This window comes from Erigeron canadensis, chromosome 1 (assembly GCF_010389155.1).
Source record: "Erigeron canadensis isolate Cc75 chromosome 1, C_canadensis_v1, whole genome shotgun sequence".
NCBI classification, from domain to species: Eukaryota; Viridiplantae; Streptophyta; class Magnoliopsida; order Asterales; family Asteraceae; genus Erigeron; species Erigeron canadensis.
This window is the reverse complement of record NC_057761.1, coordinates 32573622-32589001: the sequence shown is the minus strand read 5'-3', so window position 1 is coordinate 32589001 and position 15380 is coordinate 32573622. Positions and strand designations below refer to the sequence as shown.

The 15380-nt window shown below is 36.3% G+C and overlaps 1 protein-coding gene and 1 long non-coding RNA gene across 2 annotated transcripts; both read right to left on the bottom strand.

Annotated features, from left to right (window-relative positions):
- Nucleotides 1–5798: 5798 nt before the first annotated feature.
- LOC122590168 (receptor-like protein EIX1) lies at nucleotides 5799–7133 on the bottom strand. Its single transcript, XM_043762503.1, has one exon. The coding sequence runs from the start codon at nucleotides 7131–7133 to the stop codon at nucleotides 5799–5801; it is 1335 nt and encodes a 444-aa protein (XP_043618438.1).
- A 4046-nt stretch (nucleotides 7134–11179) lies between these two features.
- Nucleotides 11180–12067, bottom strand: LOC122598707. Its single transcript, XR_006323702.1, has 3 exons — nucleotides 12001–12067; nucleotides 11812–11922; nucleotides 11180–11331 (listed from the first exon to the last, which is right to left on the bottom strand). It is a non-coding gene; the product is annotated as an uncharacterized LOC122598707 (long non-coding RNA).
- Between the last annotated feature and the right edge of the window lie 3313 nt (nucleotides 12068–15380).

Genomic DNA, 15380 nt, shown 5'->3' with positions numbered 1-15380 from the left:
AAAATTGTGTACAAACATTTTTATTTACAATTTTTTAAAATTATTAATATTTTTTTCTTTTTCAAATACATAGGAAAAAAAAATTAAAAAAATATTTGATACATTGAGCAGTGTAGTAAATTTATATGAGGTAAAATTAAGTACTTGCAATTTATATGAGGTAAAATTAAGTACTTGCGACAATTTGGTTGAAGAAGGAATGTCACATGTTTTATGAATGAATGACAATAAAAACTTAGAGATGATTAATTCTCTTAATTTATAAGCGTGCAAATTTCCTTAATTTATAGGATGATAGCATGTGCAAGAAGTAAGATTTAGAAAGAGATTAAGTGGAATCCACTTATCACATTCATATTGTTTTGAGAGAATCTTTAAGTTGATTTTATAAGGATTAATCATTTTTTCAAGAACTTGTTAAATAAAGATAAAGTATAGTGAACACTATAAGTTTTAATGTATGACCTTAAAATCCTTAGCGTATAGATTTACATTAAAAAAAATGTAAACATACACACACCTGGCGATTTTAAAAAAAATATACATATTATTACTTTTATAGTTTTGTATATAAAATAAGATAAATATTGTCAAAAATATATGAGGATGCCACGTAGTATAAAATCTTAGGTGGCAATTTTTAAAAATACTTTTAAATTGAAGAGGACTTTAAAATGCTAGGATTCTTATTGTTTTAATATGTATATATATATATATACAGGGTTAGGTTATATTGGGGACTCCTTATTTTAGGGACCATTAGGGACATGTAACTTACACATGTGTAAGTTGTATCTTACACATGTGTAAGTCGTGGTGGCAATGGTTGCCGTCACCGGAGGATCATGGTGGTGGTCGGAGATGATGGTGGTGGTGGTAATGATGGTGGTTGTATAACTTACACATGTGTAAGTACAATGTAAGTTGTACTTACACATATGTAAGTCGTGGTGGTGGTGGTCGCCGTCACCGGAGGATCATGGTGGTTGTCGGAGATGATGGTGTGGTGGTGGTGATGGTGCTAGTGGTGGTAGGAGATGATGAAAAATGAATGATTGAGAAGTGTCCCTAATGGTCCCTAAAATAAAGAGTCCCTAATTTAACTTTTTCTTATATATATAGAGAGAGGAAAGTTATTTTTAGTATAAGGGTTTAAAAAAGTACAAAAAGTACAAAGGATTTCCTTCTTTTTCTTCATTCTTCCTTCCAACTCCGACCACCACTACCACCACCATGATCATCTCCGACCACCACCATGATCCTCCGGCGACCATCTCCGGCAAGAGTTACACATGTGTAACTAACTTACACATGTGTAAGTACAACCCTTTTTTAGCATTTTAGGGTCTAAAATTTCTAGGTTTTTTCCTTCGCAAGACAATCACCACCAGCCACCATCATCTCCGACCACCCCAACCACGGCGCCGGCGCCGGCATCAAGGGTTTCGCCCGTACCGTAGCAAACCGTCACCATCTCTTGGATCGCCGCCCATCAAATCCATACGATTCCCATATGCGTCCCTTGATGGTCAGCTTAGAACGGATGAGGGCCTCTGGCCCGTACTGTATCCACCCGAAAACGAACCTGATTCTCGCCGGAAAGTTAACTTACACATGTGCAAGTTGTAGTTACACATGTGTAAGTCTCGCCGGAGATGGTCGCCGTCGCTGGAGAATCATGGTGGTGGTCGGAGATGATCATGGTGGTGGTGGTGGTGGTCGGAGATGGAAGGAACAAGCATGTGTAAGTTAACTTAGACATATACTTTTTGTACTTTTTTAAATGCTTGTACTATAAATAACCCACCCTTAAATATATATATATATATATATATATAGGGGTGGGTTATTTGTATTACATGTACTTTTTATAGTCCATGTGTAACTTAACTTACACACTTCTTCTTCCTTCTTCCTTCCAATTCCGACCACCACCATGATCATCTCCAACCACCACCATGATACTCCGACAACGGCGACCATCTCCGGCGAAACTTACACATGTGTAAGTACAACTTACACATGCGTAAGTTAACTTTCCGGCGAGAATCAGGTTCGTTTTCGGGTGTTTACGGTACGGGCCAGAGGCCCTTATCCATTCTAAACTTAACCGTCAAGGGATGCATATGGGAATCGTATGGATTTGATGGGCAGTGATCCAAGAGATGGTGGCGGTGTGCTACGGTATGGGCTCCGCCCTTGCTGCCGATGCCGGCACCGTCGCTGGGTGGTCGGAGATGATGGTGGCTGGTGGTGGTTGTCTTGCGAAGGAAAAAACCTAGAAATTTTAAACGCTAAAATGCTAAAAAAAAGTTGTACTTTCACATGTGTAAGTTAGTTACACATGTGTAAGTCTCGCTGGAGATGGTCGCCGTAGCCGGAGGATCATGGTGGTGGTTAGAGATGATCATGGTGGTGGTGGTGGTCGGAGATGGAAGGAAGAAGAAAGAAGAAGTGTGTAAGTTAAGTTACACATGTACTATAAAAAGTACATGTACTACAAATAACTTTCCTCACATGCAATCATAGCAATATTCGTGCACATGTGATCAAGAATCTAAATCTCCACATAATTGTATAACAGATGATAATCCATGTCTCCACACAATTATAAACTTCAAAATTACATATAAGTTATTCAGAAAACAATCAAAAAACAATTTTCATGTAAAGAATAGTCATCGGTTGGGCTTGATTTGAAAAGTTCTCAAAGGTTCTCGCAAAAAAAGGGTTCTCAAAATAACTTTTCACTATATATCTATCTAATTAATAAAACAGTAATTATCCAAACATTCTAAGACATCCTCCTTATTATAAAGCTACCTTTAAATATTGCCACATAGGATTTATCCTAGGTGGTATCCCCATATTTTTTTACAATATATTTATTTATATTTTCCTTTATTTATATTTATAAAAAATATTAAATATATTTTTTGATTTTTTTTCCAAAAATACACACATTACTTGTGGTAAATATATTGTTTATTTCTAAAAAAATATTTTTCCAAAAGTACACACATTACTTGTGGTAAATATATTGTTTATTTCTATACAAATATGCTTCCTAATGCCTATCGACACAATTATATAAAATTCTTAGGTTTTCTCTTTAATTTTTTTCTTTACCACTTTCAATATGCAAGTTAACCGATTTTTTATATTTCATGTGTTCTATTGCATGTCTTTTTTTATTTTTCTTAATTTATTAGTTATGGCACAACTTAATTACAGTAAGATTTATCTTTTCTTTGCTTTATTGTTATTGTTATTCAACTACAATACTTTTTTTCTTAGATTTTGGGTGACCATTTTTAATGGCAAATCTCATGATGGTTGTTAATCAAAGGTGTTAGTGAAAAATCTTTCGTTTTTGTATATAAAATTTTTGGTTTCAATTAATAATTAACAACATAAATAATAAATAGACTGAGTTTATATATACTATTAAAGCAGAAAAACAATTTGTTAATAATTGTTAGCGTGTATATATAATTTTAGCCAACACTTAATTGAACTATATTTTTAAACAACTGCGCATCGCGCGGGGTAAAAGACCTGGTATATATATATATTATTAAAATCTATACTATATTAATAAACAAACTATCCTTTTTAACTTTCTACCTTTAAAATACTCAAAATATCCGTAATTTTCAACACATTTCTAACTCACACATTAAATCTACCCAATATATCACTAAACTATTTTACACCCATATTTATCCGAACTATCTATCTCTTTTATTAATTAATTAAATATTTCCACATAATATCTCCATAATATTCTTAATAAAAACTATTTACAAAAGATGCATATCTTAACCATAAAATAACTACACTATCATTTACGTCAATTACTTTTAAATTAACAACCACATCGTTAGAACCACCGCCACTAGCACCACCCGTTGCCGCCACTACCGTCGCATTGCGCGGGTATCCATCTCATAAAGATTATATTTATCAAGTCATAAAAATAAAAAGAAACGAAAATAATCCGTATGAGCCCATTTTAAAACTCAACTTGCTGGCTTATTAAAAAATACAGTAAAAATGACAGTAGTTGTTATATAAGCTCTAACCAAACACCCCAGAAAAAGACTCATCGAAGATACCAAGACAATTAGCAAAAGTAAAAAGTTAATATCATATATGTTTTAACAGACATAATAAACCTAACATACAACAATATGGGTGAGAGAGAGCATGAGAGAAGGCGACTGGCAGCACGTGAATAACAAAAAAAAAAACGAAGAGAATCAACAGCAAGAAGACAAGAAGACAAAGGTGATGCCCAGATTGTGAAATATAGCTCTTTTGTCTAAATGGGCTTGGAGATACCGTAATGAACACGGCGTGTTATGGAAAAGAGTAATTGATTCTCTTCACAATACAAAGCGATGTTGGGAGTCGGTGCCAAGGAATAAAGTGTTAACTGGGGTATGGAATTCGATTGTAAACTGCATCGACAAAGTTAATGTTAAAGGGGCACTTTTAAATAGATGTTTTAGAGGGGATTATGGGAATGGTGAAGTCATACGGTTTTGGCTTGATGGCTGGATAAAAGATCAGCCACTTAAGGAGGTTTTTCCAAACCTTTTTAAACTTGAAAAGGAAAAAAGTGTCTTTTAAAAGAAAGGTTCCTTGATACTACTGGACATTTCGGGACCATGGGCATGTGGAGCTGAATGCCAACATCCACCGAAGAACTACATGAATGGAACGCGTTAATGATCATGATGGACAGTGTGGTTTTGAAATGGCAGGTGGACAAATGGACATGGGTCGGTGGAAAAAACGGTGACTTCTCAATCAAAGGGGTAAAAGAATTTTTAAGGGGTGGTAATGACTATGGAGGGAGGTATATTTTTAAGTGGTCAAAATGGGTCACAAAAAAATGTAACGTCTTTATGCGGAGGGTTTCCATGGATAGAGTCCCGACAATGACAACACTTAGAGCAAGGAATGTTAATTTTGGCAGCTTGGATTACGTCTTCTGTGAGGAGGAGGAAGAATCGATTGAGCATCTCCTATGCTCATGTAATATGGCCCTGGATATTTGGTTCAGAGTTAGCAAATGGTGTAAAACAAGCCCACTCTTCTTTTTCTCCGTTAAAGACATTTTCGAATCTAGCAAGCATGTTGGCCTAACAGGGAAAAAATGCAAGATTTTCAAAGGCGTGATGTTTGTCTCATGTTGGTGCATATGGAAGACAAGAAACGAGAAGAGGTTTCAAGACCGGGAGATCAATGTAGGTTTTTCAAGATATCAAGACCACTAGCTTTTTATGGTATAGAAATGGATCGAGAGTTGGCACCATTAGTTGGAAAGAATGGAACACTTTTGAGGTTTGATATGTAGTGAAATATTCATTTGAAAACTAAATTTTTTGTGAAAACTAGAAAACTGACCAAAACACACTGTGATATGAATTTAACACAATGTGTTTTTATAAAACACAATGTGTTTTTATTGTGTAACCTAAAATACGTTGTGTTAAGTTTTAAATCACGGTGTGTTTTGGATAACGTTGTAAATCGGAAAATTGTTCAAACACACTGTGATATGAACTTAACACAATGTGTTTTCGAAAAACATATTTAAAACACATTGTGTTAAATTCAGATCACAGTGTGTTTGACAGTTTTCTAGTTTTCACGAAAATTTTAGTTTTCAAATGATCAAAACCCTTGATATGTAATTACTTGTATGTAATACTTGGCCACTCCACTATTGTGCGAGTTTGGCGATTTGTGAATAAAGTATACTTTTCAAAAAAAAAAAAAAGTTAATATCATATAATTAGTATACCTGAAATTGGGTCTGGTGATCTGTTCCGTATTCGTGGCAGATTTCCACTGATCTCATTGTCCGACAAATCCAAGTAAAAAAGATGAGAGGAAATGCTCTCAAACCATTCTGGTATGTTATCTCTAATACTTGCATTTGAAAGAGTTAGATGTTGAAGATGTGTGGAGTTCCGAATCAAACTCGGGAATTGGGGTCCGATGTTGCAGGAGAATGCACTAAAATACTTCAATTGGAAGGGAGGAATCCAATGAGGGCTCACATTCAACGTTATCAATGGATTTTCCGACAAGGACAATCCACGTAGATTGTTGAGTTTGGAGAAGTGGATTTCGGAAATCACCCCACTCAATTGAGTACCCCAAAGAAAGAGCGCTTGGAGGTTTGAAAGCTGACCCAGACTAGCGGGAATGTTCCTACTCAATTGATTACCTGAAAGCCAGAGCTTTTGTAGCCTCGTTAGTTGTCCAATGCTTTCAGGTATGCTCCCACTCAATTGATTACTTTCAAGATTAAGCCATTGGAGGTTTGAAAGCTGACCAAGACTAGCGGGAATGCTCCCACTCAATTGATTACCTGCAAGCCAGAGCACTTGTAGCCTCGTTAGTTGTCCAGTGCTTTGAGGTATGCTCCCATTCAATTCATTATTTTCAAGATGAAGCTCTTGGAGGTTTGAAAGCTGACCAAGACTAGCCGGAATGCTCCCACTCAATTGATTTTCATAAAGATAGAGCCCTCTTAGAGATGATAGGCCACCAAGGGAGGGGGGTATTGGACCTGACAATTGATTATATGAAAGGCTGATGATAGAAAGAGAGCTCAAGTTTCCAATAGAATTTGGTATTCGGCCATGGAAGTTGTTTTCTTTAAGTCTTAAATACACGAGGCTGGTAAGGTTTGATAACCACACAGGAATGGCCGAACTTATGTTGTTTCTATAGAGATCGAGTGAATTTAGAGAAGTGAAATTGAAGGATTTTATGGAGGGGATATTGATATCACACCTGGTCAATATTAGTGTAAGCAAAGAAGGTAACATGTTAACTGGATGGAACCAATCAATATGTTTACCGATTGTTATCCCTGAGAGATCCAAGTGCTTTAACGACGACAACAAAGACACCCACCGCAGATTATCCCTAGCCATCAACAAAACGTCATACCTATCTCCGACGTTAAGATTAAGGTATTGTAACCTTGAGAGATTTCCTAGATGAGGAGGGACTACACCACCAAAACCAGAGTAAGAGAGGTCAAGGTATTCCAAATACTTGAAAGACCCAAAGATATCAGGAATATTTTGACCCGAGAAATTGTTCATGCTCAGGTCCAAGTAACGCAAATGCTCCAAGTTGAGTAAGGAAGGACTTACCTTACCTTCTGTATAAAGGATGGTCGTCCAAGATAGACAATGGAGATCGAAGATCAAGTTTGTCAACATGACCATGCCTCCTGTCACACCCAACTCCCTGTCACTCACAACATTCTAATCCGGTCCATGTTGACAGACGATTTGATTCGTCAGTCAGGCCTTTTCTGAATGCAAGCAGTGATTTCCGCTCCCTTTGGTTACATGTAACATTTGAGGAAGCCATGATCGTGGTGTTGCTGCTGCTTGTGCTAGATGTTTGAAAGAACAGGTATAATAATGTAAAAATGACAAGAAAAGTGGATTCCATTTTGGACTAGATAAGATAGGGTGTATGTTGTATAATGTAGAAGTAGGGGAAAATGGGGCACATATATAACATAGCATGCCTTAAAATCTTTTATGAGCATATATTTAGGCCATTATTGACTTGAGTTCACAAGACATCTATTAGCAGACTTGTAGTCAAGGATCGCACAAAGTCTTTCAAGTAACAGTATTGACATATTGAAAAAGCTTGTTTGGGTCCATAACATATTAACGTGTTACTCCTATTATTGTGGGCCAATGATGCTTGTTGAGAAAACAGGCATAATAGTGTAAAAATGACAAGAGAAGTGGATACCATTTTGGAGTAATGAAGATAGAGTGCACGTTGTATATATAATGCAAAAGCAGGGGAAAATGAAGCACATATATAATACGCATGCCTGAAGATCTTTCTTTTATGAATGTAATACATTCATAATTAGAGTTAGGTCGATATTAACTTGAGTCCAAAAGACATAATTGTAGACTTGCAGTCAAGGATCACACAAAGTCTTTCAAGTAATAATGGCCAGATACAGAAAAAGCTTGTTTGGGTCATATACAGATATTTATGATATCTTGATTATTCATAAAGTGAGTACAAGTTTGAGATGAAATGTAGTAATTAACTGGTAACAAACACAAGGTAATAAGGTTAAAATGCAGGTCAGGGCCTCTAGTTTCAGTTTGCTGAACTTTCGGGTATTGACCTGTGATCATCGCGTAATTGTGGTTTCTTTTAGTAGTAAAGTTTTGCAAGTTAAAGGTTATCAATATGTATTATACCTTTTTAAATGTATGCAGCCTCCTTCAACTCATTTGATGTGGTGTTCAAGTGCATGTTTGATTACATAGAACCTCATTTTGTGATGGTGTGACCACACGAACTCCTATACATGAATGTTTGTATGTTTTATTATTTAAAAATTTAAAATCTCTTTTTAACACTAATAGAGTACATATAGATGGTGTTGCTCCATGGGCAAAAAGCAAACAGCATTCAAGACGTTTTCGAGCAGCCAAATTAATATGCAGCGAATGAAGTATGTTTTTTTGTTATTTTAGATACTTAAGAATTTCTGTTTTTGCTCACTTCTCAGCTAGATTGCTCACTTCTCAGCTACGTCTTATGAAAGTGGAACAGCTTATTCTGGTGGCAGGCTGATCGATATAAAGACAAAAAAATTTTCAGAAGAGAGCTCGATTGCATCAGGTTAGCAATTGTCTTTGTATATAGAGTAAATTACATTTTTCGTCCCTGAAGTTGACACGTTTTTCACCTTTCATCCCTTAAGTGAAAAATTACAATTTTGACCTTAAAGTTGGCAGATTTTTTCAATCATCGTCCCTCGCCAAACGTTGTTAAGTTTCAGCCGTTAAGTCGGACACGTGCAACACACGTGAGGGACTGAAACTGCAAAAAATGACAAGTTCAAGGACGAAAACTGAAACTTACTTTTCTGTTATCATCATCTTCATCTTCTCCGGCTGACTTTCGTCGGAAAACTTAAAATGCCGATATCTCACTCATTTCTTCAAATTAGACCACGAAACCACCACCAAACTTCTCAAAATTAATTTTCGCACGAATCCTAACCAAAAGATTTCAGATTCAACACTTGCTGGAAAACTCAAAATACCCATAACATGGATTTTGAGTAATATTTTTGTACGATTTAGCTTGTTCCAAGAATGCAATATTTTTGTTTTCGCAAATAAGTCCATGTTGGATTAGGTGTACGTGCTCCTTACTAAGACACCAATGGTGTGTCTCATTTATTATTCCATAAGCTCTGCATCAAAAAGAAAAGTACAAAATGGGGAGAGACCTTCACGTGGGTTCGGTTTTTGTCAATGAGGCAAAGACATAAGATCAGAAAATTAGAAATATATATAAGGAGGAAGCAAAGAGGGACGAAAGGACCAGGAGGCCTAACAAGCCCCTGCAACTCAAATATTTCAGATCAAAAATTCTGATCATCGTCACCCGATTCTTAGTTTATGTAATAGAAGTTCAAAGCAATTTACAGTTCGTCATTTGGTTGATTATAGCTCTTGTTATATATTTTGTATAGAAACTTTAAATCCGTTGTTCGTGAAATCCTTACGTCAAAATCTCATTCTGAAAGTTGTTACAAGTTTACTATTGATTCATCTAGTATTGTGTTAAGTTTCATAGCGATTCGTTACCTTTCATTTTTGGCGATTTAGTTAGATGCTAGTTTCATCGTAAGGTTTTTGATATAGTTTACTGGTCGTTAAGGTTATTAAGTTGTTATAATAGTTAGATTAGTAGATTGAGATACAAAGAATTCGGGTGTGACAACCAATTCATTGGATCTCGTTTCGGTTATAGGATTCGTGCGGAAATTAATTTTGAGAGGTTTGGTGGTGGTTTCGTGGTTTAATTCGAAGAAACGAGTGAGACATCGATATTTTAAGTTTTCCGGCAAATTTTCCGACGAAAGTCAGCCGGAGAAAATCAAGATGATGACAACTAGAAAAGTAAATTTCAGTTTTTGTCCCTGAACTTGTCATTTTTTTGCAGTTTCAGTCCCTCACGTGTGACACATGTGTCCGACTTAACGGCTGAAACTTAACGACGTTTGGCGAGGGACATTGATTAAAAAAATCTGTCAACTTTAAAGTCAAAATTGTAATTTTTTTACTTAAGGGATGAAAAGTGAAAAACGTGCCAACTTCAAGGACAAAAAATGTAATTTACTCTTGTATATATGAAGCTGATGTTATGTTATCATATAATTAGAGTTACACTACAACAAAAATCATTTTTTGTGAGAACAGATTCCTCACAACAAGTCCAAATATTCTCACAATAAGTAGTTAGTGAGGAAATGTCCTCACAATAAGGTTCGTCACTGAAGCCCCGTCACAATAGGTAACTGGTGAGGACATTTGTTGGTTATTGTGAGGACATTGACCAAGAAAAAGAAAAAAGAAATAGAAATAGAAAATAATATGTTGTGAGGACTGTCCTTGCAAGAAATAAAATAGTTTTAATTTCAAAAAACTTATTTAAATACGTAAAAATATATATTCTCTGTATTTCAAAAGTATAAATTAAATTATATATCGTATGTTGCTACAGTAAATACGAGGTTTGGCAAGAACTGTCCTCACCAAAAGTATTACATATTATGGCCTCACAATAAACTTTAGTAAGGACTGTCCTCACAAATAGCTTAAAAAATTTTGGCAGGAATCTGCTGCAAATGCAGCTTCCCGCCCAGAATTTTTCCGGGTCTATTAACCTGTTCCCTATCCAGATTTTCATCAAACATCAACAACAACAACAATGTCATCAAACTACCACAAATACCATTAATAGAATCTACTTAACATATCCGAACAATAGCTAAACATAATGTTTGACAAATTCAACTTAAGACATATTCAAGTACAAAAGACATATTCAAGTACAAAATATTTCCACCACAACTCAAAATATTTCAGCCACAAACCTAGTCGGAGTCCGAATCGTCTTCTTCTTCTACCTCCTCCTCTTCCCACACAATATCAAATCCTTTCTCTGCCATAGCATTTGCCATTATGTCCACTTTTTAGTTAGAATCTTTGTTTCCCTCTTTGCTGCTTTGAAAGTTGCTTTTAAGAATGCATCAACTTCGGCTTGAGTGTACACACGTCCCGATGGATTAGATGTACCAGCCCCGGAACTTGATGAAGAGGAGTATCCAGATACAATATGACCACGTCCTCGCTTGAAACCCCGTCTTTTACCCAAAACCTCATCGAGGATAGCCTCCTCAGTCATCGGGTACTCCACACCCTCTTGGTCATTGAGCAACTTTTTCATCTTTTCCTATCAAGTTAAGAAACCAAAAGGGTTTTTAGAGTTTATGTTTGACTTTTGAAGTCAAATGGCTAGTTACACTTTTTACACTTAAAATTGGTATTGGTTCTCACTGGCAGTTTTATGCACACATATATAACACAAAACAGTTAAACAGCCAACAACAGCAGCCTAAAACAACACTAGAAACAACCTAAAACATCACTAAAAGCAGCAGTAAAAAACGGCACTAAATGACACCAAAACCAGCACTAAAATAGCCAAAAACAGCACCAAAAACTGCATTAAAACTGCAGTAAAACACCACCAAAACAGCCGTATATATAAGCTAACAAACAGCCTAAAACCAACATAGAAACAACACTAAACATTATGAGCCATATTTCTAGTTGTAACTATGCTAATATCATTGACTAGGTAACAACCATTTGACTTACTAGCATCCATGTACTTTAGTGTAAGAATTCCAAATATGACACAAGTACTTACATAATGTTGCATTGCAAGCTCAGGCATATAGTACGTCCCATTTGGCAGCTTTTTTGTATGTTTTTCCTTAAACAACTCTATGAGACTAAGACCAGTGCCATCTGGCTTTTTCTGTAAACACATGAAATGAAATGAATGTGTATACTTGATAGCAATAAAACAACAAAAGAAAAAAATTTTATGACTTACCCTTTCATAGAGTATTTCAACAAACGACTTAGAGCCCTAGTAAGAGGGGTAATGGTGATTAGCTCTGTTATCCGAGTTCACTTTCGACCTATGGAGGTTGTCATCTCGAATGTAGAAGTCAACGAGGTTACTCCATGCTTCTGCCTCCATGTTTGGGGGGACAATCTGACGAATGTTCTCTCTGTTGTCGTACCCCCCGAGTTTAGTGAAATGCCTGTATTTGAATTGATACTTAGCAGTCGAGTAAAGCGAGGCACACAACCTATTGATGCCTCTCTCGAACGAGTCACATACGCCATTGGGACCGATGTATCTCCCAATATCAAAGTAGGTCTGAATTTTATAGAAAATAATTAGCAATAAAGTATATTTTTACAACTTCATAGTTTAAATAGTTTCAACCTGAAGCTGTGGATATATAGCAGTTTTCCTCTCCTTGGGGACATTATCCCAAGAATCATACATGAGAGGGACAGTTTGCCTCAATGTAACCCCTAGAAGGGCCTTGAAGTGCTTCGCGTTTTTCCCAACTGGCCTCAGTGTAGCATGGTCCTCATAATGGAACACTATCGACAATGGATTGTGGTCATTCTCTTCCCAAATTGATAGAAGCTTCTTGTTTTTGGTCCTGCCACGTGGTTTAGGGCCTACAAGTTTCAGTAAAAACATTATAAAAAGATTCAAGTAAACAAATTAATAAAAAAATGTATAAAGTAAACTATTTATTACCACTCGCCGCGCAACCTGAGACTGGGTTCCATCCTCCCGGTGGAGGATCACCTTGGCCATCTCCACCGTGTTCCCGCGCAACAACGTCTGCCATCTGAAAATTCAAATACAACAATACAAACTAGTGTTTGTTCATAAGATCATTATAAATAAAACCCAATAGGCATACATTCAAATACAATACATACATATATATGTTAAATAAAATCAATACCAATCAATCATATTCATCACTAGAATAAACACGTTCAAATTACAAATTACAATACCAATTCAAGATATAATGCAAAATATATTAATCTGAACTAGTTAAATTCATACAAATTACAGTACCAATTCAATCAGATTCATCACTAGAATAAACACGTTCAACATTTTCATTATCAACTTCATCATCAGATGTATCACTATCAGAATCATCATTGTTGTCTACATCATCAATAAAATCGTCATCATCGTGAGGGGCAGCAATAGGAATATCTTGAACCTCGATGTTACGACCTATACTCATACTAGAATAAGTCAAATTATCCAAATTGGCAGACAATTTAAGATCATTCGAATTGTCATCATGAATGACATCTTCAATAGCTTCTGTGGTGATATCCCTGTCCCATATCTTTCGATGGTTCACCTCTTGAACGACCTTCCAATAATCTTGTCTTTTAGATGGGTCATCAAGGTAAAATACTTGATTTGCTTGTGTTGCCAATATGTATTGGTCTTCTTTAAACCACTCATATTGAGTAGAAATACTAGTTATGTTATTTTTGGTGACACAATGCTGGTTATCGGTTTTGAACCATTTACATCGAAACAACACAACCTTGTAACCACGCATATAAGTTAGCTCCAGAATTTCTTCCAATACACCATAAAACTTTTGTCCTTCAATCCCAGGTGTTGAAATCCCACTATTCTGAGTTGTACGCCTTTCATCACGACTCTGAACCACAAACCTCACACCATTAACTATGCAAGAGGGGTAAGTGTTTGCAAACATTGGTCCGTTTGCCAAAGAATGTAACTCATGGTTACTACGCCGTGCATTAGCATCTACTTCCCTCCGATTAATCTAAGAAAAAGACATCAATGGTTTAAATGTTTGTTGATAAGTTGGGAAACACATACAATGAGTTTACCTTTTCCTTGAACCAGTCAGGAAATGTTGTTTGTGCATCATTCTCGGGCATGGTAGTAGTCAACTCACTGTGAATGTTAATGATCTTAGTGGAATCATTAAAAAGACGACATGTGAAAAGATTTTTCAAATTAAGTACACTTACGTTGATGTATTCAGCAATCTCAGGGCTGTTGTTAAGTACAAACCATTCAACTTTCGTCCGAAGTACGCGATTCAACTCTACAGTTGTACTTTTGCTAATTGGCGTACATACTGATTGGAACACATGCAACTCACGTGTTGGAGCTGGAGCATCCTCATTTCTGTCCGGGCGATTGAATTTGGTCGATACACCACGAAAATACTTTGAACAAAAAGTTACCACTTCTTCAGCAACATAACCTTCCGCTATAGAACCTTCAGGCCTAGCTTTGTTTCTAACATAATTTTAGTTTCTTCATGTATCTTTCAAATGGATACATCCATCTCATGAAGATGGGACCACCTTGAATAGCTTCTTCAGGTAGATGCACAACCAAATGAATCATTATGTCAAAAAATGCTGGAGGATATATTTAGCATCAACCATGTCCTTCACCATGAGGTTTCGAGCACAAAGTTGCTTAAAGAATGCACAAAGCTCGATTATTGGTGTTGAAACAGTAGGGTCCAAGAACGCTCGAACTCCAAGCGGCATCAACCGTTGCATCATGATATGATAGTCATGAGACTTCATACCAGTTATGTTGTTGTCATTATTGACAACTTTGTTTTTGAAGTTAGATCCAAATCCATCGGGAAATTTTACTCCCTTAATGAATTTACAAAAAAGATTTCTATCTTCAGGTGTAAAAGAGAATTTGGGTTGAGGCTTTAAAAGCTTACCACCTCTTTCAATGAGCCACAAGTCTTTACAAATATTCAAATCTTTCAAGTCTTTTCTTGCATTGATCGTGTCTTTGGACTTGTCATTCATTAACAAGGTCCCTAACAAACTCTCACATACATTTTTCTCGATGTGCATGACATCGAGGTTGTGTTTCAGTGTAAGAGAAGACCAATACTCGAGATCGAAAAAGATAGAACGTTTACTCCAATTCAACTCATATTCTTCACGTTTTCTTTTTAAATTCTTACCCCCATAACTAGGATGCTTCCCCGGCATAAGTTTCGGCAACTTGTTTAGTTGCGATAAGATATCATTTTCACTGAAATCTTTCGGAGGCCGTCTAGTTTCTATTTTACCATTGAAGTTCTTGTTCATCCTCCACTTATGATTCTCGGGTAGGAGTCTTCTGTGACCAACGTAAGCAATTTTTCCCCTTACACGAGTCGATGGAGTGTCTTCATTACATGTAGGACATGCCAAGTAGCCCTGACCAGACCAACCAGACAAGTAACTGCGAGCAGGAAAATCACTAATGGTCCATAAAAGCATGGCACGCATTTTGAAGACCTCGTTTGTAGCAGCATCTCTTGTATAAACTCCTTCAGACCACAAACTTTTCAATTCATCAACCAATGGCTC